Below are 24,846 nucleotides of genomic sequence, written 5' to 3' on the forward strand. Positions count from 1 at the left end.
TTAAAAATACTGTGTTGTAATTTATTGAAATAAGCAGCGCTTGCTTAAAAATTGGGCTTGAGGTCCTTGTATTGGTTTATTCATTACTTAAAGCCTTGGCTCCCCTGGGGGCCTCTGCAAATTTGGGGGTGCCACGGGATATTTTAAATTGTCATGGAGCCAGCAATCTCGACATCTTTCAGAACCCACACAAGCTACAAGCTGGAGGCAGTTCACAGTTTCGACATGAGGTCACGTTATATCCCTTTTGATGATAGCCTGTCTCTGCAAAGCCGCCTTCCCAATAATTTCTGTGATAAAAAGCAAGTATCACGTGAGAAAAACCGATGTGTTACAGGAAACAAGGGGACGCTGTGAATTGAGGCCCCTCCATTAAAATCACAGCAGATCATTTCTCCTCTTGATTTCTGGTTGGGTCAAGATGGAAACCCGTGGCCTGAGCTTAGTTCTGTCTCATGGAGTTGGTGGGCCAGGGCTGACAAATATGCTCCCATAGTTGCTGGAATACAGCATCGTCCACGACACGTACAGGATAGAGGGGTGTGTACCAGCATAAACAGGAGAGGAAGACCGTGTGTAGGTGTGAAGACGAAGCGATTGTCCAGCGGTAGCATCCATCTCTTACTGTGTCATTTTCATTTACATAGAGACTTGGTCTCAGAAACTTTTATATATACAGTTTTTCAAGAAACTAAAGAAAGGTACAGTCCAGAGAAAGCTTTTTGCAGTGTACGTAGAGTTCACAGGCACAGTTCTTTTATAATAACCATAGTCTATATTTATGTGTTTAGTTTCTTCTGATAACATTTAAAAAAAAAAACCTCACCATGCGAAATTTCAGAGATACGTAAAAGCAGACAGATTAGTGTAAAGAACAACCCCACATCTAGCTTCAACAGTTAACACTCGGCCAATCAGGTTTCATTATCAATGATTGTCGTTAGCTCCTCAAGGTAAATCCCAGATGTGGCGTTTCGTTCTCTGTGGAGATAATGCAATATGTGTCTCTAAAAGATAAACATAATCATAATACTTTTTCACGTCTTAAAGAAATTAACAGGGTGCCTGGGTGGCTCAATCAGGTAAGCATCCAACTCTTGATTTCAAGTCAGGTCATGATCTCAGGGTCATGAGATTGAGCCCCGCACCAGGCTCCACACTCATCATGGAGTCTGCTTGAGATTCTCTCCCTCTGCTTGTGCGCATGTGCACGCTCTCTCTCACTCTCAAAAAAATTAACAATTCCTTAATATCGTCAAATATCTAGCCAGTGCTCAAGTTTCAGATTGTCTCGTAAATTTTTTTTTTTTTAATTTATTTGAGAGACAGAGCATGAGTTGGGGGGAGGAGTAGAGGGAAAAGGAGAAGCACACTCCCCGTCGAGCAGGGAGCCTGACACAGGGCTCCACCCCAGGACCCTGAGATCACACCCCGAGCAGAAGGCAGACGTCCAACTGACTGAACCACCCAGGCCCCTGTCTCAAAAATATTTCTACGTTTATAATCTGTTTGAATCAGGATCCAAATAAGGGGCCGTACGTGGTGACTGGTTGAGTTTATTTTATAATCTGTAAATTTTTCTCTTCTCTCCTGTAATTTATTTGATGACAAAATCAGGCCGTTTGTCCCACAGAGTTTCCCATAGTGTAGATTTGGCTGGTTGCATCCCTGTGGGGCCATATATTCCATTCTCTTCCTTACAGCCTGTAAATCAGTAATGTGGCCTTGAGGCTTGATCAGGCTCGGGTTTGCATGTTCCTGGTCCCTTTAGGCTCTGTGTCTGGTTGTTTCTGTTTCTGTGATGTAAGGAGCCATTCGTGCTCCACTCTGTCTCCATCATCTGTGTTGTGGGGCGTGTGTCCTCAGGAGGGAGTCATGGGAACAGCCTGAGTTCCTCCATGTTTAATAGTGTGTCTATGGCCTTTACACGGAAGGTCAGTTTGGCTGGATATAAAATCTCTGGCTCCCATTTAGGATTTACAAGAACAGAAGATCTCTCTGTCTATTGTCTTCCAACATAAGATGCTGCTGGTCGTCTGATGGCCGTCCGGTCTTCTTTCCCTTGTAAGACACTTGGTCCTTTCGTTTGGGTGACCAAAGGATTCTTTTCTTTTTTGAAGCCAGTTAATTTTATGCCTACGTCGTGGTTGTTTTGGGTCTGTTTTCCCAGATATTGGTATGCCCTTTTTTAGTATACAGTTGAAGCCGTTTGGTATTTCAGGCAAGTTTTTGATGTTGTTGTGAACAGTTCTTAGCACGCCCCCCTCATCATTTTGCTTTTCTTCCCTGGGGACCCTTCGCCTTTGGTTGGTATTCCTTACCTGTTTTCTGTATCTGGCACTTTCTGTCCGAGTCATTCCTGTTTTGTCAGCTCTTGTCAGAGTTGCTGTAGTTAGGAGCTACGTTCTTTTTTTTTTTTTTTTTTAAAGATTTTATTTATTTATTTGACAGAGAGAGACACAGCGAGAGAGGGAACACAAGCAGGGGGAGTGGGAGAGGGGGAAGCAGGCCTCCCGCCGAGCAGGGAGCCCGATGTGGGGCTCGGTCCCCGGACCCTGGGATCATAACCTGAGCCGAAGGCAGATGCTTAATGACTGAGCCACCCAGGCGCCCCCAGGAGCTATGTTCTTTCGTGTTTTGTGTCACTTTCCTGACGTTTCTAGTGTGTACATGATCATTTTCATGTTTGTTGCCGGCGTGTCTTGAAAGGGGGTCTGGAGGGATATTATTCCAGCAGTTCTCTTTCTTTCTCTTAAAAAGTTCATAGGGGATTGAGCTTTCTCCCCTCCTCATTTTTCTTATAAAATTCCTTTTCCTGTACTTTCATGGGGGGGGAGTTGGGTAGCCTGACCTTTTTCCTAGTTTCTGGGCTCTGCCTCCCCCTTCTGTTGTCATAAAGCATCTCAACAAGTAAATACAGTCTCATCGTCCTCTGATATCCCCCGGACCTGGAGCCCTGTTGCTTTTCTCCACCTATGAGCATCTCAGAGTGCACCCGGGCACTGGACTAAGGAGTATCGTGGGTGTTGTCTGTGGCTTTGGGCTTTGCTATTCTGCTCACCCAGTTTTCAGGGAAATCCGAAAATTATGCCAATTCTAGCCCTGTCTTCCCAGAATACTCTCATGGACTTTTGACTAGAGTCAAATGGATTTTCCATTACAGTGTCATTCTGCTGATGCTCCAGAAACTAGGGGGACAATAGAAATTGCTTTCTGAAGGAGCTAATACTACAGAACTTGTTTTAAATACAGACAGGCTGAAATTAAGATATTACCTGCCTCAAAAGTGAATTGCTGTGCAATTCCTTCATTTAAAAATGTTTCATGTAATCAATATATGTACTGATCTGTTATGCATATGAAATAGACATGTGCATGGTGTTAGAGGTTTGAATTTTTTCTGTAATAAACTCATCAGGAGCAGTCGCTTTTTTCTGGGGGGTATTCTTTGGTAATTTCTTCATTTATTGTGTTGTTTCTGGTCTGTTGAAGTTCTCATCGGTTCAGTTTTTTAGAATGTGTAAATTAGGCAAGCTTATTTAGAAATACCTTTTTAAAAACTTCTTTATCCCACTCCGTCTCTTTCTCTGCCTGTCTCTGTTCTTGAGTGCCTGCCTCTTCCTCTGAAGCCAAAGATGAGGGGGTGCCAGACTGAAGGGGCCTTGCTGGACTGAGAGCGCTGCTGACCAGTGCTTTCCCTTGGCCGCGAGAGAGATGCTTGTTCACGATGGGGAAGGAACGCGGTTTAATTTATCATGCCCTCTGAGTTGTATGCTCAGTTTACTTAGATCATCACCTTTGAATTGAAAAAGAAGATACATGTGCTGCAGCATGCCTTATCTTGAGATGGGAGGTGTTTTTCATTTTGATCCAGAAAAGGAGGCATGGCCAGTAGGCAGGCTAAGCCAGCTCAGTGGCAGGCTGTCTAGCCTGCCGATACCAGAATCTCCTGGTGTCAGACTATTGGCAGAAGAGAATTGGGCAGTTCCGTACTCTGAGGCCCTGTCGCATGATGAATGAGCACTGCCCTCTGATCTGGAACGCCCTAGAGGTGATAGTGTTGCTTTGGTCCTTTGGGGTGAGATGTGGTTGAGTGAGTGAGATGTATTTTGTTGTTAGGTTTTTAAAAAATCGTTTCCTTTTTCAGAAGACATTATTCCTTATGGGTGACTTGCTCTCTGTATCCAGTTGTATGGCTTTCGTTGTTTCTGGATGAGAGGGAAGGTAGACATTTCGTGCTCTGGTTTTTCCACTGGCCTCTCGTAGGTCTGTGATGAGGAGTGGCATCACTACGTCCTCAATGTGGAATTCCCAAGCGTGACTCTGTACGTGGACGGAGTTTCTCATGAGCCCTTCTCGGTGACCGAAGATTACCCGCTTCATCCATCCAAGGTCGAAACTCAGCTCGTGGTTGGGGCCTGCTGGCAAGGTAAGGGTCATTGGCGCCCTCTCCCCAGTCTCGGGAAGTAAATCCTGCCTCTCGGCCTTAGCGGTGGAAGCAGGCTCATCTCAGTGTCTCACCCTTCACCCTCGTGTCCTTCATCTTTTTGTCCCTTCTCCTGGGAATGGCCTTTCTGGGGACACTGCTGATGTCATACTTTGGGGCGCTCACTAACGGTGTGTTATAGGACTGAAGCAACCAGCCCCTTCTGGGAACCTGGGAGGGAGAGTGCAATTGAGGGATTGTTTTTATAAAGTAATCTGTTTATTGAAAAGTTCACGAAAACAGAGAGGCGGCAACTGACCATCAGGCACAGAATTGTAAGTGTACTTTGACCCAGAGGACTCTTCCAGAGCGTTGAGTGAGGGCTAACCCAGCAGGAGCGGTGCTCGAAGGGACTCCCAGGACGTCTCTGCTGCAGGACCAGGGATGGGATATGACAACCACCAAGCAACAATACCATTTATTCATACTATCTGACTGGCAGGCCGCGTGCCGATTACTTTATATGCGTTCTCTCACTAATCCTTAACAGTAAGTGTGTGGGGAAAGAGCAGTTTTTAGCCCCATTTTATAGCCGAAGAAACAGGCTCAGAGCCCAGGGTTACCCCGTTAGTTAATCTTGGCATCAGGATTTGAACCCCTGAAGCCAGTGCACTGGGAGCCTGTGATCTGATGGGCACCCCTTCTCAGGATAATTTTATATTAATCTATGAAACAAAATACGTAGGATTTCCAAAGTAACCAATGAAATGGAAAGAGAGCTATCAAAGTACTAGAAGACGGTTTTGAGATGGTAATACCTGTGCTGCTTTATTAACAAATGGAGAACAAGCTCTGGCAGCAGGTTTAGTAACTGCCGTAATCTGGAAGTAGTAACAGGGTTCGTAGTGTTTGCAGCATCACGATATGCTGGAAAGTAGTGGTGACAGCCAGGGCTGTGCTTTGTAGCGACATTCGTACCCGAAGGGAAAGCCAACCTGCAGAAATCCGTGGAAGTAAGCACGTAATTTTTCCCGCCCGAGCTTGCGGGACCCTCAGTCTCCCCTCAAGGCTCATGGCCTCACACACGAATCCTCACACTCGACGGGGCTGCCGTCACTGCCTGTACCTGCCAAACAGACCTCTTGGTATTTCTTTCTCCCTGTGGAAACATCGTACCTTGAGGTCGGCGAGAAATTTACCAAATAGCCTAATTCCCGTGACAGCGTTGCTTTAATTTCAGAGACTTTGAATTTCATCATTTTCCTGCGGATCCTTTTAAATTAAAAAGGTTAAGACAGCATTTTAGAGTGAATCTCTTTAGCTGACTCCTACTAGATTTAATTTCGGGGACGGTTCATCTATGAGAAAGTAGAACTTGAGGCCAAGGAACGAGGAACAGATTACAGGGAAGTGGGAATTGTTTTAGTTGCTAAGTCGATTTTGTTGTTGTTGTTTTTTTTAAGATTTTATTTGAGAGATAGAGCATGAGCGGGGGGAGTGGGAGAGGGAGAAGCAGGCTTCCCGCGGAGCAGGGAGCCCGATGCGGGCCTCGATCCCAGGACCCTGGGATCATGACCTGAGCCAAAGGCAGACGCTTAACGACTGAGCCACCCAGGCATCCCCTTAGTTGCTAAGTCTTAACATTTCAGTCCAGAGTTGCTTCCCAAATTAAACAATAATTCATGTTGTTTTAAAATAAGAATAAAAAAATAAATAAATAAAAATAAATTAAAAAATAAAATAAGAATAAAAATATGAATGCAAACCCAAGAGCTTTGCTGCTTGGGTCCAAGTAAAGCCCCTGTTCTGGGCTGCCTCCGGGGCCTGTTTGGGCCAAAGCGTCTGTCACCCACTGGCCATCAGCTTCATCTCTTTCTACCTCAGCCTCTCAAGATCCTCAGCCAGGAAAACACACCTAAGCTCCCAAACACATGGTTTATAAAATGTAGTTACCCGGGGGAAAGATCTCCTTCCTCCCTTTAGATTTTTTTTTTTTTTAAGATTTTTTTTATTTATTTATTTGAGAGAGAGAATGAGATAGAGAGAGCATGAGAGGGGGGAGGGTCAGAGGGAGAAGCAGGCTCCCCGCCGAGCAGGGAGCCCGATGCGGGACTCGATCCCGGGACTCCAGGTTCATGACCTGAGCCGAAGGCAGTCGCTCAACCAACTGAGCCACCCAGGCGCCCTGTTTTCCTGCATTTTCATGCAATATACCTACTCTTTATTTTAGATATTTATTATTTTTTTATTTTTTATTATTTTTTTATAAGATTTTATTTATTTGACAGAGAGAGACACAGCGAGAGAGGGAACACAAGCAGGGGGAGTGAGAGATAGAGAAGCAGGCTTCCGGCTGAGCAGGCAGCCCGATGCAGGACTCGATTCCCGGGACCCCGGGATCACGACCCGAGCCGAAGGCAGTCGCTTAACGACTGAGCCCCCCGGGCGCTCCCTCCCTTTAGATTTGAAACCATTTCCCTTACACATCGTGGTGGAGGATCCATGCTGTGAGCAGCAGCCTCCCGCCCATCGACCGAGATGTCATCCCTGACGGTGTTCTGGAGGCACCTGGAGGCATCACGGGAACGCAGACGCTTAGGCCAGGCCTGTCCCCAGCGCGTCCCCAGTGCATCCCCATGCCGCCGCAGCACGGCAGGCGTGGGGGCCTGTGCCGTGGGCTGTGGGGCGCTCCCGCGACACAGTCTGGAAAGTGGAGAGCCTGTGCTCAATCGCTGGGCCTGGGCCTCCCTGGCCTGCTGTTACTGTCAGAACACCGGGCCAGGGCCAAGAGGGATCAGTGGTTAGAGGCCCCGGGCCCCCCACCGATGACTGACGACCTATTTCTGGGTGAGTTCCTTAACCCCAGACTCTCCCTTTCTGTTCAGAAAAAGTGGGTAAAAATGCCTTCATTTCTCTGTGGCTTAGGGGTTAAAGTCCAGACCAAAGTGAACTTGTTTGGAGCTCAAAAAACACATACTTTTATATGTTTACCGTACACATACCAGGCTTTGGATGCTTACTGGTGCTGTCCCATTTTGTCTATACAAGTGTCCTCCCTATTAGGGAGAGAAGTGCTGTGGGCCCAGGGTTTGGTTGTATTTGTATCTGGCACGTCTCTGCCGTCGGTCTGAGCAGCCTCTTTGGAATACCCCACCCAGTAACACAGGCCGAAGAGATGGGAGTTCAGTGGACGTGCTTTTGTTCGTCCCGTTTTGAACTGGGCCTGGGTTTTGGCAAGGCGGGTGTGCAAAGATAAAAGAAGAATGCGGAGAGGCAGGGAGCAGGGGGTTGGAAAAGGTGATGGAGTATGAGCTTGCTTGGGGGAGGGGAGGTGTCCCCAAGGGGCCCAGACAGGAATTCTTCCCTTTGTGTTTTATATTCAGTAGGTAGCTTTTCAAGACTAATTTTCAAGTTCCAGTGTGAAGAGCCTAACCTCTTGGTCCTTTTCTATTGTCTTTGTCTTGCTTTTCTACAGAGTATCCAGCATTTGAAAATGACAATGAAACCGAGTCTGTGCCTATGGCCTCAACAGGTTGCTGGATCTTTCCCTACGGTTCACTCTTGTGTTTCATTTAAAGACGAGACATCAATTCATTCCACGTTTCGCATGAAATGCCCGAGTTGCATTTTGGTCCCAGAACCATTTGAGCTGCTGCTTTGCGTTATGCTCCCCCCACTGCTTCACGGGATTGACCCTTTTTTTGCCCAATCTGATCCCAGTTGAAGTGAGGGCAAATGACTCATCAATGCACTGCACTAATGGGACTCCTCCCCCCACCCCCCATCAGATTTGACCCTGATCCAACTGCATGAGGCTCCCTGCTGAAATCTCACAGGTCACATCAGGGAGGTCACCTCCTGGTTCCCCTGTGGCTGAACCACAAGACGGGAAGAGACTCATTACTAGATTCTCTATCCTGACCAATACTAAATTTTAGACATAACGTTTCTTAGAAATTTCAGTCCCTGGTGATGGCTCATAGTGTCTAATGTCCTTATCAGGAACGAGACATGCTGTGGACATGGGTCTCCTTCGTCATTGCGAGAATAAGTTCTGTTTCACCTGCTTTGGGCTCTTGGCTACAGTCCATCAAGGCCACTTTCTGGGTCTCCATTTTCCTTATAACACCATCAGTTGCCAGCTATCCTCAGTCGTGGGGGCCGGCCCGATGGGACTCAGCCAGGTAGCAGCCACACAAGGCCTCTCACGTGCAGGCTGGGGGAGTAAGCGTCCCTCTTACCTTCCTAGTCCTGTCGGTGTGGGTTCGTTCCCAAGGTTGTATGTGTCCCCGAGTGTGCTCAGTCAGAAAAAGCAGCCCAGAGCGTGACCCAGCCGATCGAGAAGGCAGTGACCCAGGAGGCTGGCCATACTGGAAAATGTCACCAGTGCACAGGGTGATGGGGGCAGCGTAGGCCACCCTTTCCAGGAAGTGGCCGGTTGCGTGGGGACACTCATGGGACCTCTTGGCTTCCGGGCTTTGGGTGAGGGACCCCCACCACCTCTTTTCTCCATGCCATGTGCATGATCATAAACAATTTAATTTCTCCATTGCGCTTCCATGTAGATTGCAAGGCTAACAGGATTTGGTACGAACTAACCTGCATGTCCTTCCATCCAGCTGTCACCACGGGTAACGCTGCATTGTGAGGTGAAGCAGGAGGCCCCGGGCCGTGCACGTAATTGCCTGCTTTGTCCCCCCGTGTCCCTAAGGTGGTGAGCTGCACATGACCCAGTATTTCCGAGGTAACCTGGCCGGCCTGACCGTCCGTTCCGGGAAACTCGCTGACAAGAAGGTGATCGACTGTCTTTATACCTGCAAAGAAGGGCTGGACCTGCAGGTCCCCGAAGACAGCAGCAGAGGCGTGGAGGTAACCTTGGCATTGCCTCGCATGGCCCTGCTGACCTCCTCGAGCACCAGCATGCAGGCTGCTGGCAAAGGACTGATGTGTTTACTCACAACACCTCTGACCCCAAACGTGGGGGGGTGGGGGGTGTTCCCTGGAACCAGTCCCCACCTCTCCAGACACCTGCACCTCCACGTGTCCTGCAAGTCGCTTCACTTCTGACACTGACTCCCAGGAGTTAGCACAGAGCCTGCAGAAGAGGAGGGCTCGGTGCCACCACACTGCCCCCGCTGCAGATGCTGTGTGCAGGTGCCGGGCCCTTGGGTTACCCACACTTCTGTCCAGCTTGGCTACAAAGTTAGGGGCCCCCGTTATCCCCCCCTCTTTTGGGTTTCAGTAATTTGCTTGAACTACTCAGAAAACTGCAGAAAACACTTTGCTTACTGCTGCTGGTGTATTATAAAGAATACAACTCAGGAACAACCAGATGGAGACATTGCAGAAGGCAAGGAAGTGGGGAGGAGGAGGGAGCTCCCCCCCGCCCCAGGAGCGCCACCCTCCCACACACGGGAAGCTCCCAAACCCTGTCCTTCAGGGGTGTTTACGGAGCTTCTGTCAGGTACGCACAGCTGGTTAAATCATTGGCCAGAGGTCAGGGTTGGGGCTGACAGCCCTGTAGTCACACGGGCTCTGTGGTGGCCAGCTCCATCCCGAACCGCCTCAGCCGCCCAGAAGCCACTCTCGTTAACACAGATGCTGCTGTGCTTGGAAGGGGCTTATTGTGAGTAACAAAAGGTGCTCCTGTCACTCAGGAAATTTCCAGGGTTTGGGGGTCTCCGTGCCAGAAACCGGGGATAGAGACCAAATATATATATATTTCTTTTTTTTCTTTCTTTTTAAGATTTTACCGTTTTTAAGTAATCTCTACAATCGCGCAGTCGAGTCACGCACTACACCGACTGAGCCCGCCGGGCACCCCCGTATTTCTTATACCACAGATACGTTTGCACCTTTGGTGTTTTCCCTTGAACAAGAGGGTCTCGTCGCTGCAGTTCCATGAGGTTTCCTCCCCAGGTCCCCAGTTCAGACCGATCCCCAGCTGACCCTCTTTCTTTGCCAGAGTGTGTGTGGTTTCAGCTTCTTGCAGTTTCAACCCTTTTTTTCTCCCCCTCTGGCCTGATTTCAGATCCATACGAACCCCAGTCAGTTGGCGTTGACCTTGGAGGGAGACGACATCGGGGAGCTGGATAAGGCCATGCAGCACGTTGCCTACCTGAACTCCAGGCAGTTCCCCACACCGGGGATCCGAAAGCTCAGAATCACCAGCACGGTCAAGTATGTGCTGATTCTTAACTCTTGAGAAGAAAACGTGTATATTTAGGTTTCTAAGACACCCCAGCCATCATTTGTTACCAGAGGGCATGGACGGTGTCCGTGAAGGGTGTTGGGCCCGGCCGCTACCTCTGTCCCCCCAGGGGCTTGGGGAATCCGTGGGCCATTGCGTGTGTGGCCTGCAGAACCGCTTCTCAAAGCCCTGACCCTTGCCTCCTCCATCGCTTGCCGGCAGGTGTTTCAACGAGGCCGCCTGCATCTCCGTGCCCCCGGTGGACGGCTACGTGATGGTGCTGCAGCCCGAGGAGCCCAAGATCAGCCTCAGTGGCGTCCACCATTTCGCTCGAGCGGCTTCCGAATTTGAAAGCGCAGAAGGGGTTTTCCTTTTCCCTGAGCTTCGGATCATCAGCACCATCACGAGAGAAGTGGAGCCTGAAGGGGAAGGGGATGAGGACCCCACAGGTAACAGCTCTGCCAGGCTAGCGGCCTCCCCTTGGCTTGAACCCGGGCGGCTGACACCCCACGGCTGCTACCTACTTCCTGCATTCTTTTTTCCTGAGATTTTGAGATTTGAATGTTTTAATGTTATTTTCGGGTCTGCTCCTGGAATCTGACCCATGGTCAAGAGCTCATTGTGCTCTTCGGAAGCCCACCTGGAGAGTCCATTCCTCCTTTTCCAGTGGGATGTCCAGATCTGAGCTGCCCTTGTGCAGGCTGAGAGGATCCGGGCCGATGGCAGCGGACGATGCAGCTCCCGCTGGCTGCATGGGGGCCAGTCCTCCCAGACACAGAAGGCACCCCGATTCTGCAAAGGGCCTCTCTTGTCCCTCTGTCATCGGTCTTTGAAAGGGCTCTGTGAGCTCGAGGACAGCCAGCAGGCCACCCAGCGTGACCGGCCTGCCTGGGCTCCCCGGCCTCTGCTATGGGTGCTTGGTCTGTTTTTGCAGTCCAAGAGTCGCTGGTGTCTGAGGAGATCGTGCACGACCTGGATACCTGTGAGGTCACGGTGGACGGGGACGAGCTGAACCCGGCCCAGGAGAGCCTGGAGGTGGACACGGCCCGCCTGCAGCAGAAGGGCATTGCAGTGAGCGCCTCCGACCTGGGCATGGTCTTCACGGGTGAGCGGGCCAAGGCCAGGCTGGGGGCGGAGCGGGAGCCTCAGCCCTGCCCCTGTCCTCTCTGAGCTCTGGGAGAGTCCGAGTCCTGGAGGCTCAGCATGGGCTGCTCGCCTTTTCCTGGCAGAAAGTACAGGTATTGCCCTACTTCCTGTCCTTACGAGGGGGTAGAAGTCAGGCTCGGGATGGCACCCGAGAGAGGGGCAGACGTGCCCACACACTCGCACTTCTCCCCACAACTGGAAAGCCAACACGCGTGCCGTGCCCATTGGTCCAGCTGCCCCCGGGCCCAACCCCGGCCTCCCCTGACCCCGGCTTTGACCCTGGCTTTGACCCCGGCCAGCAGGCAGCCTTCTCACCCGCCCCCGCAGGTGTGGACAGCATGGCCAGCTACGAGGAGGGGCTGCGTCTCCTGCGCTATCGGAACTGGCACAGCAGGTCCCTGCTCGACCGGAAGTTCAAGCTTGTCTGCTCCGAGCTAAATGGCCGCTATGTCAGCAACGAGTTTCAGGTGGAGGTGGGTGATTGGGTGCCCACCTACAGCCCTGATGTTTGCAAACGCCATTTACAGAGCATTCGTGTGACAACTGTTGGGGTGCGTCCAGGGGCGCGCTAGCCTTTCCCAGCCCGGGGGGCTGCTGCAGGTTAGACCCGCGCAGGTTTGGGTGGGCTGGGTGCAGCTGGGGTGCCCCTTCCGTGGGCGTCTGAGGGGCCTTTGGAAGGAGGCGGTCGAGAGCTGGAGGCAGTTAATGCCTCATGAGTAGAGCCAACGTTGTTAAGATTTGACTCTGCTTGAGAAAGAGTGATTCCCAGGGAACCAAAGATTCTTTGCAGACTGCTGGCCCCGGGGAGAGGGTCCCGGCGCGGGGCTGGCCCGGGCAGAGGGGTCCCGGCGCGGGGCTGGCCCGGGGGAGAGGGGTCCCGGCGCGGGGCTGGCCCGGGGAGAGGGGTCCCGGCGCGGGGCTGGCCCGGGCAGAGGGGTCCTCACGTGGGGCTGGCCCGGGGGAGAGGGGTCCCGGCGCGGGGCTGGCCCGGGGGAGAGGGGTCCCGGCGCGGGGCTGGCCCGGGGAGAGGGGTCCCGGTGCGGGCCTGCCTGGGCAGAGGGGTCCTCACGTGGGGCTTGCCCGGGGGAGAGGGGTCCCGGCACGGGGCTGGCCCGGGGAGAGGGGTGCTGTGCTTTCTGCCAAGCCTGATGGTGGCAACTCAGCATGCGGTGGTCAGAGGGTGCTCACCCTACTCTGAAGTCTTCCACAGGCTGGGATGGGAGCCCCTTCGTCACTCAGGGCTTCTGTGGTCCGAAGAAATGGGCCGAGTTATTCTCAGCAATCGAATGTCTGCACAGTGACCTCAGAGCAGCAGAATGCTGAAGTCACGGTGCTGAAGAATCGATGAGGGTTTTGTTTGAGCCAAAGGCTGACGTATTTGAAAGGAAATAAATGGTTATGATTTGTGCTCTTTCATGTGGCTGTGGTTTTGGGGAAAAGCGGGGAAATGGGCTATGCCGGTGCTTCTCGAATGACCCGCAGTGAAGGACGGTGGTGGTGGTTTTTCTGTTCTTTTGTGGACAGGTTCTTTTATGAAATACAATGAAAGGGAATTATTAGAACAGCGCTCTATTTCTGGGACGGGTGACAGCATTAGGCAGTTAATGATGGTTTCTGAGAGCTAACCCTTGATTTTTTCTCTATTCTCATCTGCTCAGCAGTGCTGGTCCAGGGATCCCTTTGAGTCGCGCTAGCCCCGGTAGCTTCTGAACTGCATTTCCGTCCCTGGGCCACATTCAGGCTGCTGTGTGTTTCTCTGCTGCAGGTGAACGTCATCCACGCAGCCAGCCCCATGGAGCACGCCAGCCACATGGCAGCACAGCCCCAGTTCGTCTACCCAGAGCACCATGCCTTCGTCGACCTCTCGGGTCACAACCTGGCCAGCCCCCACCCCTTTGCAGGTAGGACTGTGAGCAGAAGCAGGGCCATCTGGGTCAGGTCTAGGGGGGACACCCTCCCGCGTGCTGCTGGGAGCCTGGCCCCCGGTCCGAGCAGCCCTAGCTGACTGGGCTCTGTGATTCTGCACCATCCGCGAGGGATGGAAGCACAGCAGGGCAGAAAGTGGCCAGCCCAGGGCTCGAAACCTGTGCTCAGACTCTCCTTACATCTCTTCCTTTCTCTGGGGTCGGACGGAGCAGCCCTGTGTGCGTGGGGCGGGGGGGTCGCGGGCACGACCTGGGGCGGGCACCAGCCTCACCGCCCCCTCTCCCCTTGATCACAGTTGTCCCCAGCACCGCCACGGTGGTGATTGTGGTGTGCGTTAGCTTCCTGGTCTTCATGATCATCCTGGGCGTGTTCCGGATCCGGGTTGCTCACCAGCGAACCATGCGGGACCAGGACGCCGGGAAGGAGAACGAGATGGATTGGGACGACTCTGCCTTGACCATCACCGTAAACCCCATGGAGGTAGGTGCTGACAGGCGACCCCGCAACTGAAAACCACTGCAGGCCAGGGCCAGAGCGACGCGCGCCCCAGAGAAGCCACATGGCGGTGGCACGTCCACGTTTATGTGGCTTAGATGTCACATGATCCACATGACAAGTTGGTGAGGTGCAGGTGTCCCCGCTCCTCAGGTGGACACACTGAGGGCCCAGAGAGGCCTTATCCTAGCTCATGCCACCGCACGTGACAGACCCCGTGGGAAGCGACTAGAGCTACGTTTTCCCTCCCGTCTGGGATGAGGTGACTTCCAGCGTGGTCCAGCCCGCCCTCGACGTGGAATGTGACGCGGGGGGTTCCTTCCTCCGCGGCTCCTGGAGGGTGAACAGCTGGGCAAGCTCGGCTCGTGTGCAGAGGCGGGGCCCGGGGGCTCGGTTCACATGCCGTCTCTTTGTCAGACTTACGAGGACCAGCACAGCAGCGAGGAGGAGGAGGAAGAGGAAGAGGAAGAGGAGAGCGAGGATGGGGAGGAGGAGGATGACATCACCAGTGCCGAGTCGGAAAGCAGCGAGGAGGAGGAGGGGGAGCACGGAGACCAGCAGAACGTGAACAGGCAGCAGCAGCTGGAGTGGGACGACTCGACCCTCAGCTACTGAGCCGCGCGGCCGCTCCCTCCACCACCTCCCTTTCTGCTTCAAGAGACTCTGCTGCCATCTGTCCTCCCAGGCCCAAGGGTCCACGGTGTACAAAGTCATTCTGGCCAGTAGGTCTGCAGACCCTCCCCATCGCTGACCATCCGCCTGTGCTTGGTGTGTAGGCCCCCCGCCCTCCACCCAGACCGCTCTTAAGTTATGTGAGGAGCTGACGCACGCTGTCCACGGCTCGCTCTGCGCGGCCCCCTCGCGCCTCCAGAAAAGCTGCAGTGACCGGACTCGACCAAGGGTTAAAATCGCTCACTCCCACCTCGTAATCCGTTTTTTTCTTCTTTTTTTTAAAAGTTTTTATTTTTTCCAAACTAGTGCATGTATAAAATGGCAGAATGGGGGTTAATATGTAGATGATGAACTGACTTTTTAATATTTTGTAAATAAATTGCGATTCCTCGTGTCCTCCATGCTAGTGTGACCCGGGACTGGCATATGCAAGGTGAAGCCTGAAACAGTGCAGGAGAGACCCCGCGGGCTCCTGCCTCACCCCCACCCTGAGAGGAGAGGGACCTGCCCTGCTCGGGCCTTGCTGGGTGCACCCCTTGGTGGGTGGCCAGGCAGTGAGGGGGAATGGACTTGCGCTCCCACCCGAGCTCAGCAGGAGGGCACCAGATCGGGACCCCTCTCTGGAGGCTGGGAAACGGCCAGGCCTTTCCTTTGGGATTCTGCCCATTTCTGATCTGACAGAGGGGTGGGCATGCCGGGGTCTCTGGCCTCTTTCACACACTCCGATGACCGGCAGCTCCTTGCGCAGGAAGCTGGACTCCTTGTGCGCAGCCTTGGGTTCATACCTACTAGATGTCCGTTGTCCTGCTGGTGAGTGTGCGTACGGACGGTGCAAAGCGTCTGGCCACTTGGTTGGAGACAGAACAGGCCTGAGTGGCCCGTACTCGGAACGTCCGAGGACAGACGCACTGCAAGGACGCCCTGTGGCCGGAAGGCAAAGTGCTAGCTTCCCCCCCAACAGCCCCAGAGGTAAGCCCCCTCGCCAGGAGTGGGGAGCCCCACTGCTCGGCCTGGTGGGGGAGGAAAAGGAGAGGACATGTCCTGAGCTAAAACCCCTGTGGGCACTTTGTTTTTAATTTACATGTAAAATTTTAGATTTCTAAAACTGGGGGAAAATCATTTGAATCCTGTTCTGTGATCATGACTGCTAGTCGCGAGGACACTGCGGCTGTCCTGCGTCGTGTGTGGCCGTCCTCTGTGTCCTGTTGCCCTAGCCGCCCCATGTAGACGATGGTGGAGGCTGATGCGGGCTCCGCGTGGGCCGCTTTCCGGATGTGTGTACTGATGAGGCCAGAACGTGTATACACGACAATAAAATGCTGGTTCTAACCCCAGTGGCAGTGTGTCAGCTTTGGGCCCGGTTTTGTTGGAATCCTGCATCCCCTTTGTTTTTTGTGGGTTTTTTTGGCTTTGGGGGTTTTTTTGACCTGAGAACACAACATAAAAAGGCTTTTCTTTCTTTTAGTATGCTTTTACCTCTCCTGTGAAAGCTTCACAGAGTGCGGGTCTTCAGCCCCCACGGGTTAAGTGTTGAACTCACCTTCCCCGTACAGAAATGTTAAAAGACCAAAAAAAAAAAAAAAATCCTTTCTCGGCAGGTGCACAGGCCGTGTACCCGAACCAGAACGCCAGGAAGCACATAGACTCGTTTAAATAAATAACACAACATAGAGACATACACTCAGCTCTTCCTATTGCCAAACCGGCGAGGTGGGGCGAATGAATTCAGCACTTAGTTGGGGACAAGGGTGTGGTCAGTGGTGGGCTGGGGCCGGTACTCCCTGCTCACGGACTGTGCCTCTAACCAAAGAAGGTCGGCACCTGGCTTCTTTTTTTTTTAAAGCCACGCACCTGCACAGAGGGCAGCTGCTCCCGGCTCTGCCAGGCCTTGCGAGGCCTTTGAGAGATTGAGAGACCAGTAGTGAGCTGGGTGGGGCCCAAGGCGGCTGCTAACACGTCAGGCTCACCCGTGGGCTTCGAGAAGCCCAGATTCCTAGCCCCGTCTCCGGAGTCGGCCTCAGATGGCCGGGAGGGGCCCAGGAACCTGGCACTGCTAGAGCTCTTCAGGTCCACCAAAGGCGAAGCCTGAACTGGTTCAAGCCAAGTACCGTCAGAGAAAAACATTCCACCACAGACCGGCCCCACATTTCCGAAACCTGATTGCTCCCCCACAGCAGGTTAAAGGGGCGAGTCTGAAGAGCAAGTCCTCTGTCCTCAAAGCCTGCTTTACGAGGCCGGATTCAGATAATTGCAACCGAGTATTCCGACCTGCGTTCGCCTTGATCCGTGGTTGAGCTCAATCAAGCTCCAATCTTTTTAATGTTTTGAGGACCAGCGTATATTATACTTTCTGGGGCTGAGGCCATTCTGAGCCATCGAGGTTCAGTGAGTAGTTTGTTTTCTTTCCTACCCGCAAACAAAATTGCTTTACAGCAGAGAGAGGGGAGCAGTCCCGTACCCGAGTCACTTTAAAAGTGGAAAGCAAGCATCCCTGAATCTAGAGGGTACCCAGGCTTCCCCTGGGAGCTGCCCAGTGCTCAGTCAGTGGAGAGCACAAAGGTGGAGGGGGGAACGGAGTCGTGGGCACCCTGTCACCAGGGTGATCACCAGGCGCCAAGCCCTGTGCGGCCCGGCGGGAGCCCGGGAAGAAGGCAGGCTTCCCAGCAGTGGGGAGAGAGCAGTCTTTGCTGGGTCCTGATTCACCAGCTGGAAGACTCGGGGTGACTGACGGTCCTTAGCAAGATGCGGCCTCGGAGGTGCCCGACTCCCAGCGTCTCCTCCTCAGAGCCTGAGGCTCGGCTCAGGGGCGCAGGAGGACGGCGCCCCTCCCCTGTACAAAGGATACATCTCCATTTATGGCTGTTTAGCTCCTGAAACATTTCAAGTCATAAATAAATAACCAGTGTAAACAAAAGGCAGTGTGTAGGCGCTTGCCCACGGGGTGCCGTTCAGGCTCTTCGGCCCCACAGGACGGCTGAGGGTGCCCGGTGCCCGGTTCCCAAGGCGGGTGGGTAGTTCTCGGGCGGCTATTGCCTGTTATCTTTGGACACATTGTGGGCCAGCCAGTTCACTTTGGTCTTCCAGCTCTCCCGGAGGGCTTCGTTAAACTTCACTCGGAAGTGCTTTAGAGCCTCCTCCTCAGTCTTCCCCAACGCCAGAGAGTCCTGGGGTAAAACCATCAAAGCAGTGAGCTCGACCCGAGGGGGGGCAACCCCCACCCCGCCCCGAATACTGTAAATTCCCTCCTGAAAGACTCGCAGGAAGGGAATCAGGAGACCGCCACCAACGTCTGCCCTGGGAAAAGCTCTCTGTTCTGATCCCAAACCGAGATGGGTCTCCTGACCCACCCTCCAAGTAAGACGCCAGCTCCAGCCAGGAAGCCGCGGGCCCCCAAAGTCGCAGGGGTGGACAGGTGGCCTCACCTTCTGCACAGGGGGAGCGGAGGAGGGGGCAGCGTCGTTGTGCATGAACCAGGCACCACAGAGGGGCTCGTGGCCGACCACCCTCCCGACCCCCCAGCTTCTCCCACACTGAAAAGACACAGGAAGGAAAAGCATTTTTAAACGAGGACGGAACGTATCTAATCGCGCCCTCTTGTTCGAGTGGAACCACGGCAGCCTGCGGAGGACAGGAGGGCGGGCCAGGGGAGGTCCCCGCACATCTGCCATGGACCCAGGCCGACCCCCGGCTGGGTCGCAGGCGGCGTGAGGAACCCCCACCGGGAGTGCCCTGTGGGGTCCACAGCGCTCAGAGGCGGGCCTCGGGGCCTTGGGGGCTACCGGGTCTGCCCGGCTGGGCCCTACCCTGGCATTTACCTTGAGATACTGGGTGTCTTTGGAACAGCTGAGCTCCGGCAGGCCAGCGGCCCGCATCAGGGCGAAGAGGTGAAGGAAGAGCAGCCCGTGACGCCGCAGGATGGTGTAGGCTCGCTCACAGTAACCCCGGAATCTGCGGGGCCAGAGGGACGTGGCAGGTGGGGCTCTGGCTCCCAGCCATTCCCACCCTGCTCGTGCCCCGGAAAGGGCCCCCAACCCCTCCTCCTACAGGACCCGACCCTGAGCCCGGCCCGGGACCCTGAGCACCCTCACCTTTCAAACTTCTCACTGTTATTCGTTTTCCCCTGCTGGATCACGTGCACAAAGTCATACGTGAGGATGAACGGGACTCGCTCACGGTTGATTCCAAACTTGGTCTTGAAATTCCCCAGAAAGTGGCCAAAATCAATGTGGAACAGCTAAGAAGAGGGAGGGAGAAGCGGTCAGAGAGGAGAGTGCCCCGGTCGGGGAAGGGGGCGTTGGGAGGGAGAGAGAAAGCCGGGAGGGTGCAGCCCACCTGGCAGCCGGCTCTGCCCTACCTGCCCATTCTCGCGGATCATGATGTTGTCGCTGTGCCGATCACCGATGCCCAGCACGTAAGTGGCCACGCAGTAGCCGGCGCAAGAGAGGGTAAACTCCTCGATGGCTCGATCCAAGGCCTCCCTGGGTGTGTGTTGGTGGGAAGGGGGATTCAAAACGGTGGGCACGCATTTCTCAGCAACTTCTACGAAGAGGTGGGGTCTGTGTCCCCTCCCCTTGAATCTGCCCTTAGGACCAGTGGGACAGGGAGGAAGCGGTGTTGGGCTCATCCCACAGCCTCAGCCTTAAGACACCTGGCAGCTCTCGAATCTGACCTGTTGCCAGGCCGGTTCAGGAAGCCAAGGCTGGTCTACTTGCAGAGGGGAGGCCACGTGGAGACATGTGACCGGGGCCCACCCGGCCGGTCAAGGCACCAGCGGCGAACAGTGGCATGAGTGGTTCCAGGCCAGAGAACCACTTAGCTCAGCCAGCCCAAGCTGCAGGTTTGTGAGCCTATAATACCTGGTGGTGGTTTTACGTCCCTAAGCTGAGAGTGGTCGCTACATAGCGACACGGGGAACCGACCCCTGGGCTCATGGAGACCCACCCCGCCCCAACAGAGCAGACCTGGTCCCCGGCTGAGCCAAGAAGCCGTGGAGACTGTCACGGGCCCTGCCCCTCACCTTTGACTCCTAAACCTTTGACTCTTGGAAAGGAGAGGGCATCCGTCCCCGGGCCCAGAACCTACCCAGGGTTCTTGGACTTGAGCCAGTTGAGCAGGGCATCCTTGTTGAAGGCTGCTGTGGCCGCCATGTTGCTCTTGTTGAGCTGGATGTTGGCGATGGTGTCTGAGTGAAGCACCACCTCAATGAGGCCTGTGCGGTCCCCCGTGGAGAGGCAGCCATAGGGGGTCATCCTAGCCAGAGGGGAGGAGGGGCAAGGAAATGCTGAGGTCACGGGCTGTCCCTGGGGTGGCCTGACACTCCGCCCCACCCAGAGGGGCTCAAGACAGCCAAAACAGCCCCAGGAGATGCTGCAAGGGAGGGGAGAGGCACTGGAAGGGGTCCGTGACGCCTGGAACTCGGGGGGAAGACTCCTTGGAGAGGTCAGGACCTGCACCCAAGCTGCACAGAAGGAACGGAGGCACTTTGGCCGAGCTCATGTTTGCTCAGAGAGAAATCCAAGTGGCCTGGAAGAAGATGCCACCGCTTCCCAAGATGGGGCAGGAGGCCAGGGATGCGTGGGGTGAAGGAAACAATGGAGCGAGACAGACGCCGAGGGCCAGGCCTGGCCTCTCCACCCTCACACTCTGTGGCCCCACATCGCCTCCCTTGGCCCTAATTTTAAACTGGTCTCTGCTCTTCTTAGAACAACCCCTTTTCCAACGGAGGTGGCAGTGTTGGCTCTGACAGAGGACTCCTCCAAAGGGACAGGGTCCTAGGCCTGCAGCAAGAACAAGCGGATGACAGGAGGGCCTCTCACCTCAGGTCTAGTCCCTCCTGCTTCCACAGAACATCCATGAGCTGGATCATCTGCAGAGTCAGCATGTCCTGGCGGAGGTCTGCGCAGCCGCCCCCCGGAAGGAAAAGCACGAGCTTCTGGTGGGCTCTCCACTCCCAGCCAGGCCCAGGCCCCGGAGCCCCGGGACCCCATCTTCAGGCCGCCCTCCCCATCCCCCCACTCAGCGCAGCACGGGTCGGGGGCCAAGGCCTCCGCGGCACTCTGCCCGGGGCCCAGCCTGCTCACCGTCCCCGTTCTTAAAGATGATGCCCACACTGCCGTCACTGCCCGCCTCCTCGTTGCTGTACATCACCCACAGGGGCTTCATCTTGGAGTCCATGAAGGTGCACTGCTCCACGCTGCGGGCCAGAAAGCAGTCAGCGGGGGGGGGGGGGGGGGCAGGGCTCAGCAGGGCGGGAGGAGGCGCCGGGGGCTCGGGGCTCACCAGACTTCAGCCAGCAGCGTGCTGGGGTCCAGCGGGGACTGCAGGTTGGAGAGGGCCTCCAGGTAGGTCTCCTGGCGTATGCACAGGTGCATCAGCTCCTTGGTCTGGGGCTTGGTGGTCTTCTGGGAGCTCACTTTGACGAAGTCACTCAGGGCCTTCAGCTTGCTCAACGCCTCCCCCTGGCAGGGAGCATGGGCCGGTGTGGTGGGGTGGGAGGCCAGGAGGGGCAGGCTCTGGGCCTCGGCCCCGCCCCAGGGGCTCTAAAGGGCCCGACCCCCTCAGACAGAGCCTGGCCCAGGGCAGGGACTCAGGGCCCGAGCCTCACCTGCTTCATCAGCACCTTCATGTGGTGGGTGCTGCCCCGGCAGTAGGCTTCCATGATGAGGCCAAAGCGCAGAGCCACGGAGGGCACGTGCATCTCGGAGCTGGACGGACGGAGGGAGGGAGGGGAGGACGGCTGAGCCTCGCGCCTGGCAGGGCCACACCCCCGAGGCCGGCAGGAACGGGAGGCCAGCGGGCCAGGGGCCCCTCCTCCCCAGGGCCCTCGGGGAGACGCAGCGGCCCCGGTGGGTCCACTACCGGAGGTGCCAGAAGAGGAAGTGGCCGATCTTGCGGTTGGCCAGGGCCCGGTCCAGCAGGAACTTGGTCAGCTCGCAGTCGAGGTAGGATTCGTACTTGAGCACCTGCACCAGCTGCAGCAGGTACTGGAAAAGCTCATCGTCCCTGCGGAGAAGGGAGGCCGGCCTCACCTGAGCAGACCCCAGGCCAGGTCCAGTCCTCACCGGGCACGGGCTCCGCCTTCCGGGGGTAGTGGGGACCAAACCGCCCTCCCGAGGAGCAGGGAGCCCCGGGGGGCCTCACGTCAGCTTCCGCAGAGACTTGATGGCGAAGGAGCCCACGTGGCGGTCGGGGAAGCTGAAGTCCAGCAGCTCCAGGGCGCTCAGGACAGGCAGCTCGGGCCAGGAGCACAGCAGGTAGAGCATCTGGGGGGCGCCGGTGGTCAAGGTGCGGGCCGGGCAGGAGGCCCTGCCCCCCTTCCCCCACCCCTCCCCTGCCCCCCACCTGGGCCACATCCTCGTGCTTGTTCCACTTGGTGACCAGCAGCAGGCGGGCCAGCGCCTCGGGGAAGCGCTCCTGGACCTCGTGCCGCATCTTCCACACCAGGTCCTTCTCGTGCTCGTACAGCTCCCCGGAGCCCCGCCGCTCCAGGATTTCCCGCAGCTGTAGCTGCTGAGGGGTGCAGGCAGGGTGAGCTGCGGCCCAGCCTGGCGCCCCGCCAGCCCCGGGCCCCGGCTCACCTCCTCCTCACTGAAGCGCCCGTGCTCCCCGTGCCGCCCCAGCTCCAGAATCTGCAATGAGTGGCCCATCTCAGCGGAGACCCCGGACCCTGGGCCAGCCCTGGCAGGGCCCTGGGGCCGGCGGGGGAGGGGGGAGGGCGTCAACCCCTCGGCACCCCTGACCTTGGGGGCCTGCAACTCTCAGCGGTGAAGGCTGTCCTGTGCACAGCATCCCCGCCTCCACCCCACAGATGCCAGGAGCATCTCTCCCACCAGCTACGACAACCAAAAGTGTCTCTGGACATTGCCCCAAGTCCCCTGGGGAGCCACGTGGCCCTGACCGAGAACCACTCCTCTAGAGCGCATGAGGGTTCTAGAGAGTTAAGGAAGTCCCCGACTGCGTGGGTGACCAAGCCCTATCCCTGGGCAACTCAGGGGATGGGCGGGGGGAACCCCAGAGGCAGGGTCAAGAACAGTCATCTTTAGTCCCACAGCCTCTGGACCATCCCAGACCCTGGACGGCGAGGGGGCTGACCTTGTCCAGGGTGGGGTAGTACACAGGGTAGGGGGCCACCTCAGGGAGGCAGATGACGAGGGCCGCAGCGCTCTCCGTGTTGGGGTTACTCCGCACTGTTCCCGTGGGGTTCAGCAGCTCCCCTTTCTCGTCTGGACACAGGGACAGACGGGAGTTGCCCGGGGAACGCCACCATCCGGGAGCCCGCTCCCCTGCGCCTCTCCCTTCCACCCGGGCGCACCTGGGACGGACGGCCACATATACAGGCAGCATTCCCCGGTCTTGAGCTGGTCCTTGTAGTCGAACAGCATGAGGTTGGCCCAGGCGATGGGGCAGTCCTGGGAAAGAGCACGGGCAAGTCAGGGCCAGCGGCGGCAGAGCCAAGCTTCCCTGCCCTCACCCAGACTCCCTGCGAGGAAGGCAGCAAGGTCACCACCTCTCGGCTCCCTTCTGCTCCCAGAGGCATCCCTACTGCCGGCTTCTTGAGAAACCCCCAAACCAACCACACCGGCCCGAGAAGGCTGGCCCACCTCGGCTGTGGGGTAAGTCGGCGTGGCTCAGTGGCCGGTCACATCCTGGGCCTGGTGACTCAGGGCCCACCCCCCATTCCTTCCCCGCTGGCTGCTGACTCAGGACACCCTGCTCCCTGTGAGGACAGCGTGCTTGTCCTTCCACCCCAGAGAGCGGCCTCCGGGTTCCCAGGTGCCTCCAAGTCACCCTGCTCACCAGCCCTGGGACCCAGAGCCGTCACGTGGCAGGGATGGTGGCCAGGATGGGAGGGAGGGCCGCCCCCATCCCCACCTCCCGAGGTGCACGCCTGCTGGAGTGGACCAGGAGCGGCGAGTGGCTCCCGGAGGCCTGGCCCCAGCCTCCTCCCAGCCAGCCCCACCCACCGCCTTCTTGGACTTCTTCTTGGTGGAGCGAGCCTTCTTGGCCTTCTCGATCACGGCGTAAAGTGCAAAGCAGAGACGGGCCATGCGAGGCAGGTCGCAGATGTTGATGTCGAACTCCAGCCGCTGTTTCCACACGGGCTCCGAGCACACGCTCACCTCCGAGCTGGACACCGTCTTGCACAGCGTCTCGTTGCCATGGAAGAGCCCAGCTTGCACCACCAGCTGGGGGAGGGGCGGGTGTTGGTGCCAGGCGGCAGAGGCCCAGCCTCCCTCTCCCCTCCGAGGTTCTCCCACCCACCTAAGGCCCAAAGCTCCTGAAACACCCTTATTTCACATGGGTCTGAATCCCACTTCCCACTCGGAAGAAAGTGGCGCCGAAGAGGGGCGGCTGACTCCTTGAGCGGGACAAGGGGCCACAGGGTGAAGGGAAGGGCACCATGGGCACTATGCATGGGCTCCCCACGACTCTGTGGGACCCCAGGGCATGTCGCTTCCCTGCTCGGGGCCTCAGTTTCCCCACTGGGGCTTGGGAACTCCAGGGGCCCTTCACGCTCTGATACCCACGAGCTCCCCGCACAGCTCAGAATCATATGAGCCCCGCGAGCAGGCAAGGATTTCATGCCACCTGAACACCCCTACCCTGCCTCCTCCCACTGCACCTTGACAGCCCTCAGGGCCCAGCCAGAAAGCTGCCTCCATCCAGGGCTCCAGGATGCCATCAGGGAAACCCAGCCCCGCCTGCTTGTGAAATCACCCCAACAAAAAGTGCTCCACAAAGAGACTAGACCTCTGTGGACCCAAGCGTAACATCCAGCAAATGGGACAATGAAATAAGCACCTCGCTAGCTGTCCTGGGGATGGAGGGAGATGGGGTGTGGGAACAGCCCCGAAGCGAAGCGGGTTTGGCCCCCAGGGGTCCAGGTGGCCAAACCCCAGGGGTCCAGGCGGCACGCCTCCTAAGTGCCCCCTGGGAGTCCCAAGGCCCCGGGGCCCAGCCAGAGCCGCTCCTCTCCCGTACTTGTCACCTC

At 56.1% G+C, this 24,846-nt stretch overlaps 2 protein-coding genes across 9 annotated transcripts in view; one reads left to right on the forward strand and one right to left on the reverse strand.

The window, feature by feature from the left end:
* CLSTN1 (calsyntenin 1) overlaps nt 1-16,189 on the forward strand; it is a 77,454-nt gene extending 61,265 nt beyond the window's left edge. For 2 of the 5 annotated variants that reach the window (XM_045898753.3, XM_045898750.3), the window contains 10 exons: nt 4,267-4,429; nt 7,902-7,958; nt 9,138-9,295; nt 10,458-10,606; nt 10,839-11,065; nt 11,551-11,721; nt 12,090-12,235; nt 13,528-13,663; nt 13,984-14,168; nt 14,601-16,189. In XM_045898753.3, coding sequence (XP_045754709.1) covers nt 4,267-4,429; nt 7,902-7,958; nt 9,138-9,295; nt 10,458-10,606; nt 10,839-11,065; nt 11,551-11,721; nt 12,090-12,235; nt 13,528-13,663; nt 13,984-14,168; nt 14,601-14,798 — 1,590 coding nt within the window. In that variant the 3' untranslated portion in view covers nt 14,799-16,189. Of the gene's footprint in view, nt 1-4,266; nt 4,430-7,901; nt 7,959-9,137; nt 9,296-10,457; nt 10,607-10,838; nt 11,066-11,550; nt 11,722-12,089; nt 12,236-13,527; nt 13,664-13,983; nt 14,169-14,336; nt 14,537-14,600 lie in introns of those variants that run through there. The other 3 variants (XM_045898751.3, XM_045898752.3, XM_064589959.1) reach the window with 2 other exon arrangements.
* A 139-nt stretch (nt 16,190-16,328) lies between these two features.
* Nucleotides 16,329-24,846, reverse strand: part of PIK3CD (phosphatidylinositol-4,5-bisphosphate 3-kinase catalytic subunit delta) — a 48,162-nt gene continuing 39,644 nt past the window's right edge. For 3 of the 4 annotated variants that reach the window (XM_045898748.3, XM_064589958.1, XM_064589957.1), the window contains 17 exons: nt 23,819-24,040; nt 23,167-23,263; nt 22,947-23,077; nt 22,433-22,483; nt 22,197-22,364; nt 21,996-22,117; nt 21,714-21,857; nt 21,460-21,559; nt 21,135-21,313; nt 20,936-21,048; nt 20,672-20,750; nt 19,938-20,105; nt 19,210-19,333; nt 18,944-19,089; nt 18,671-18,803; nt 18,278-18,385; nt 16,329-18,019 (listed from right to left, as the gene is read on the reverse strand). In XM_045898748.3, the coding sequence (XP_045754704.1) occupies nt 17,882-18,019; nt 18,278-18,385; nt 18,671-18,803; nt 18,944-19,089; nt 19,210-19,333; nt 19,938-20,105; nt 20,672-20,750; nt 20,936-21,048; nt 21,135-21,313; nt 21,460-21,559; nt 21,714-21,857; nt 21,996-22,117; nt 22,197-22,364; nt 22,433-22,483; nt 22,947-23,077; nt 23,167-23,263; nt 23,819-24,040 (2,223 nt within the window). In that variant the 3' untranslated portion in view covers nt 16,329-17,881. The remainder of the gene's footprint in view (nt 18,020-18,277; nt 18,386-18,670; nt 18,804-18,943; nt 19,090-19,209; nt 19,334-19,937; nt 20,106-20,671; nt 20,751-20,935; nt 21,049-21,134; nt 21,314-21,459; nt 21,560-21,713; nt 21,858-21,995; nt 22,118-22,196; nt 22,365-22,432; nt 22,484-22,946; nt 23,078-23,166; nt 23,264-23,818; nt 24,041-24,846) is intronic. The other variant, XM_045898749.3, reaches the window with a different exon arrangement.

The sequence above is a fragment of the Mirounga angustirostris genome, unplaced genomic scaffold, assembly GCF_029215605.1.
Source record: "Mirounga angustirostris isolate CCGP_5_RB_7025 unplaced genomic scaffold, mMirAng1.0.hap1 SCAF_4, whole genome shotgun sequence".
Classification (NCBI taxonomy): domain Eukaryota; kingdom Metazoa; phylum Chordata; class Mammalia; order Carnivora; family Phocidae; genus Mirounga; species Mirounga angustirostris.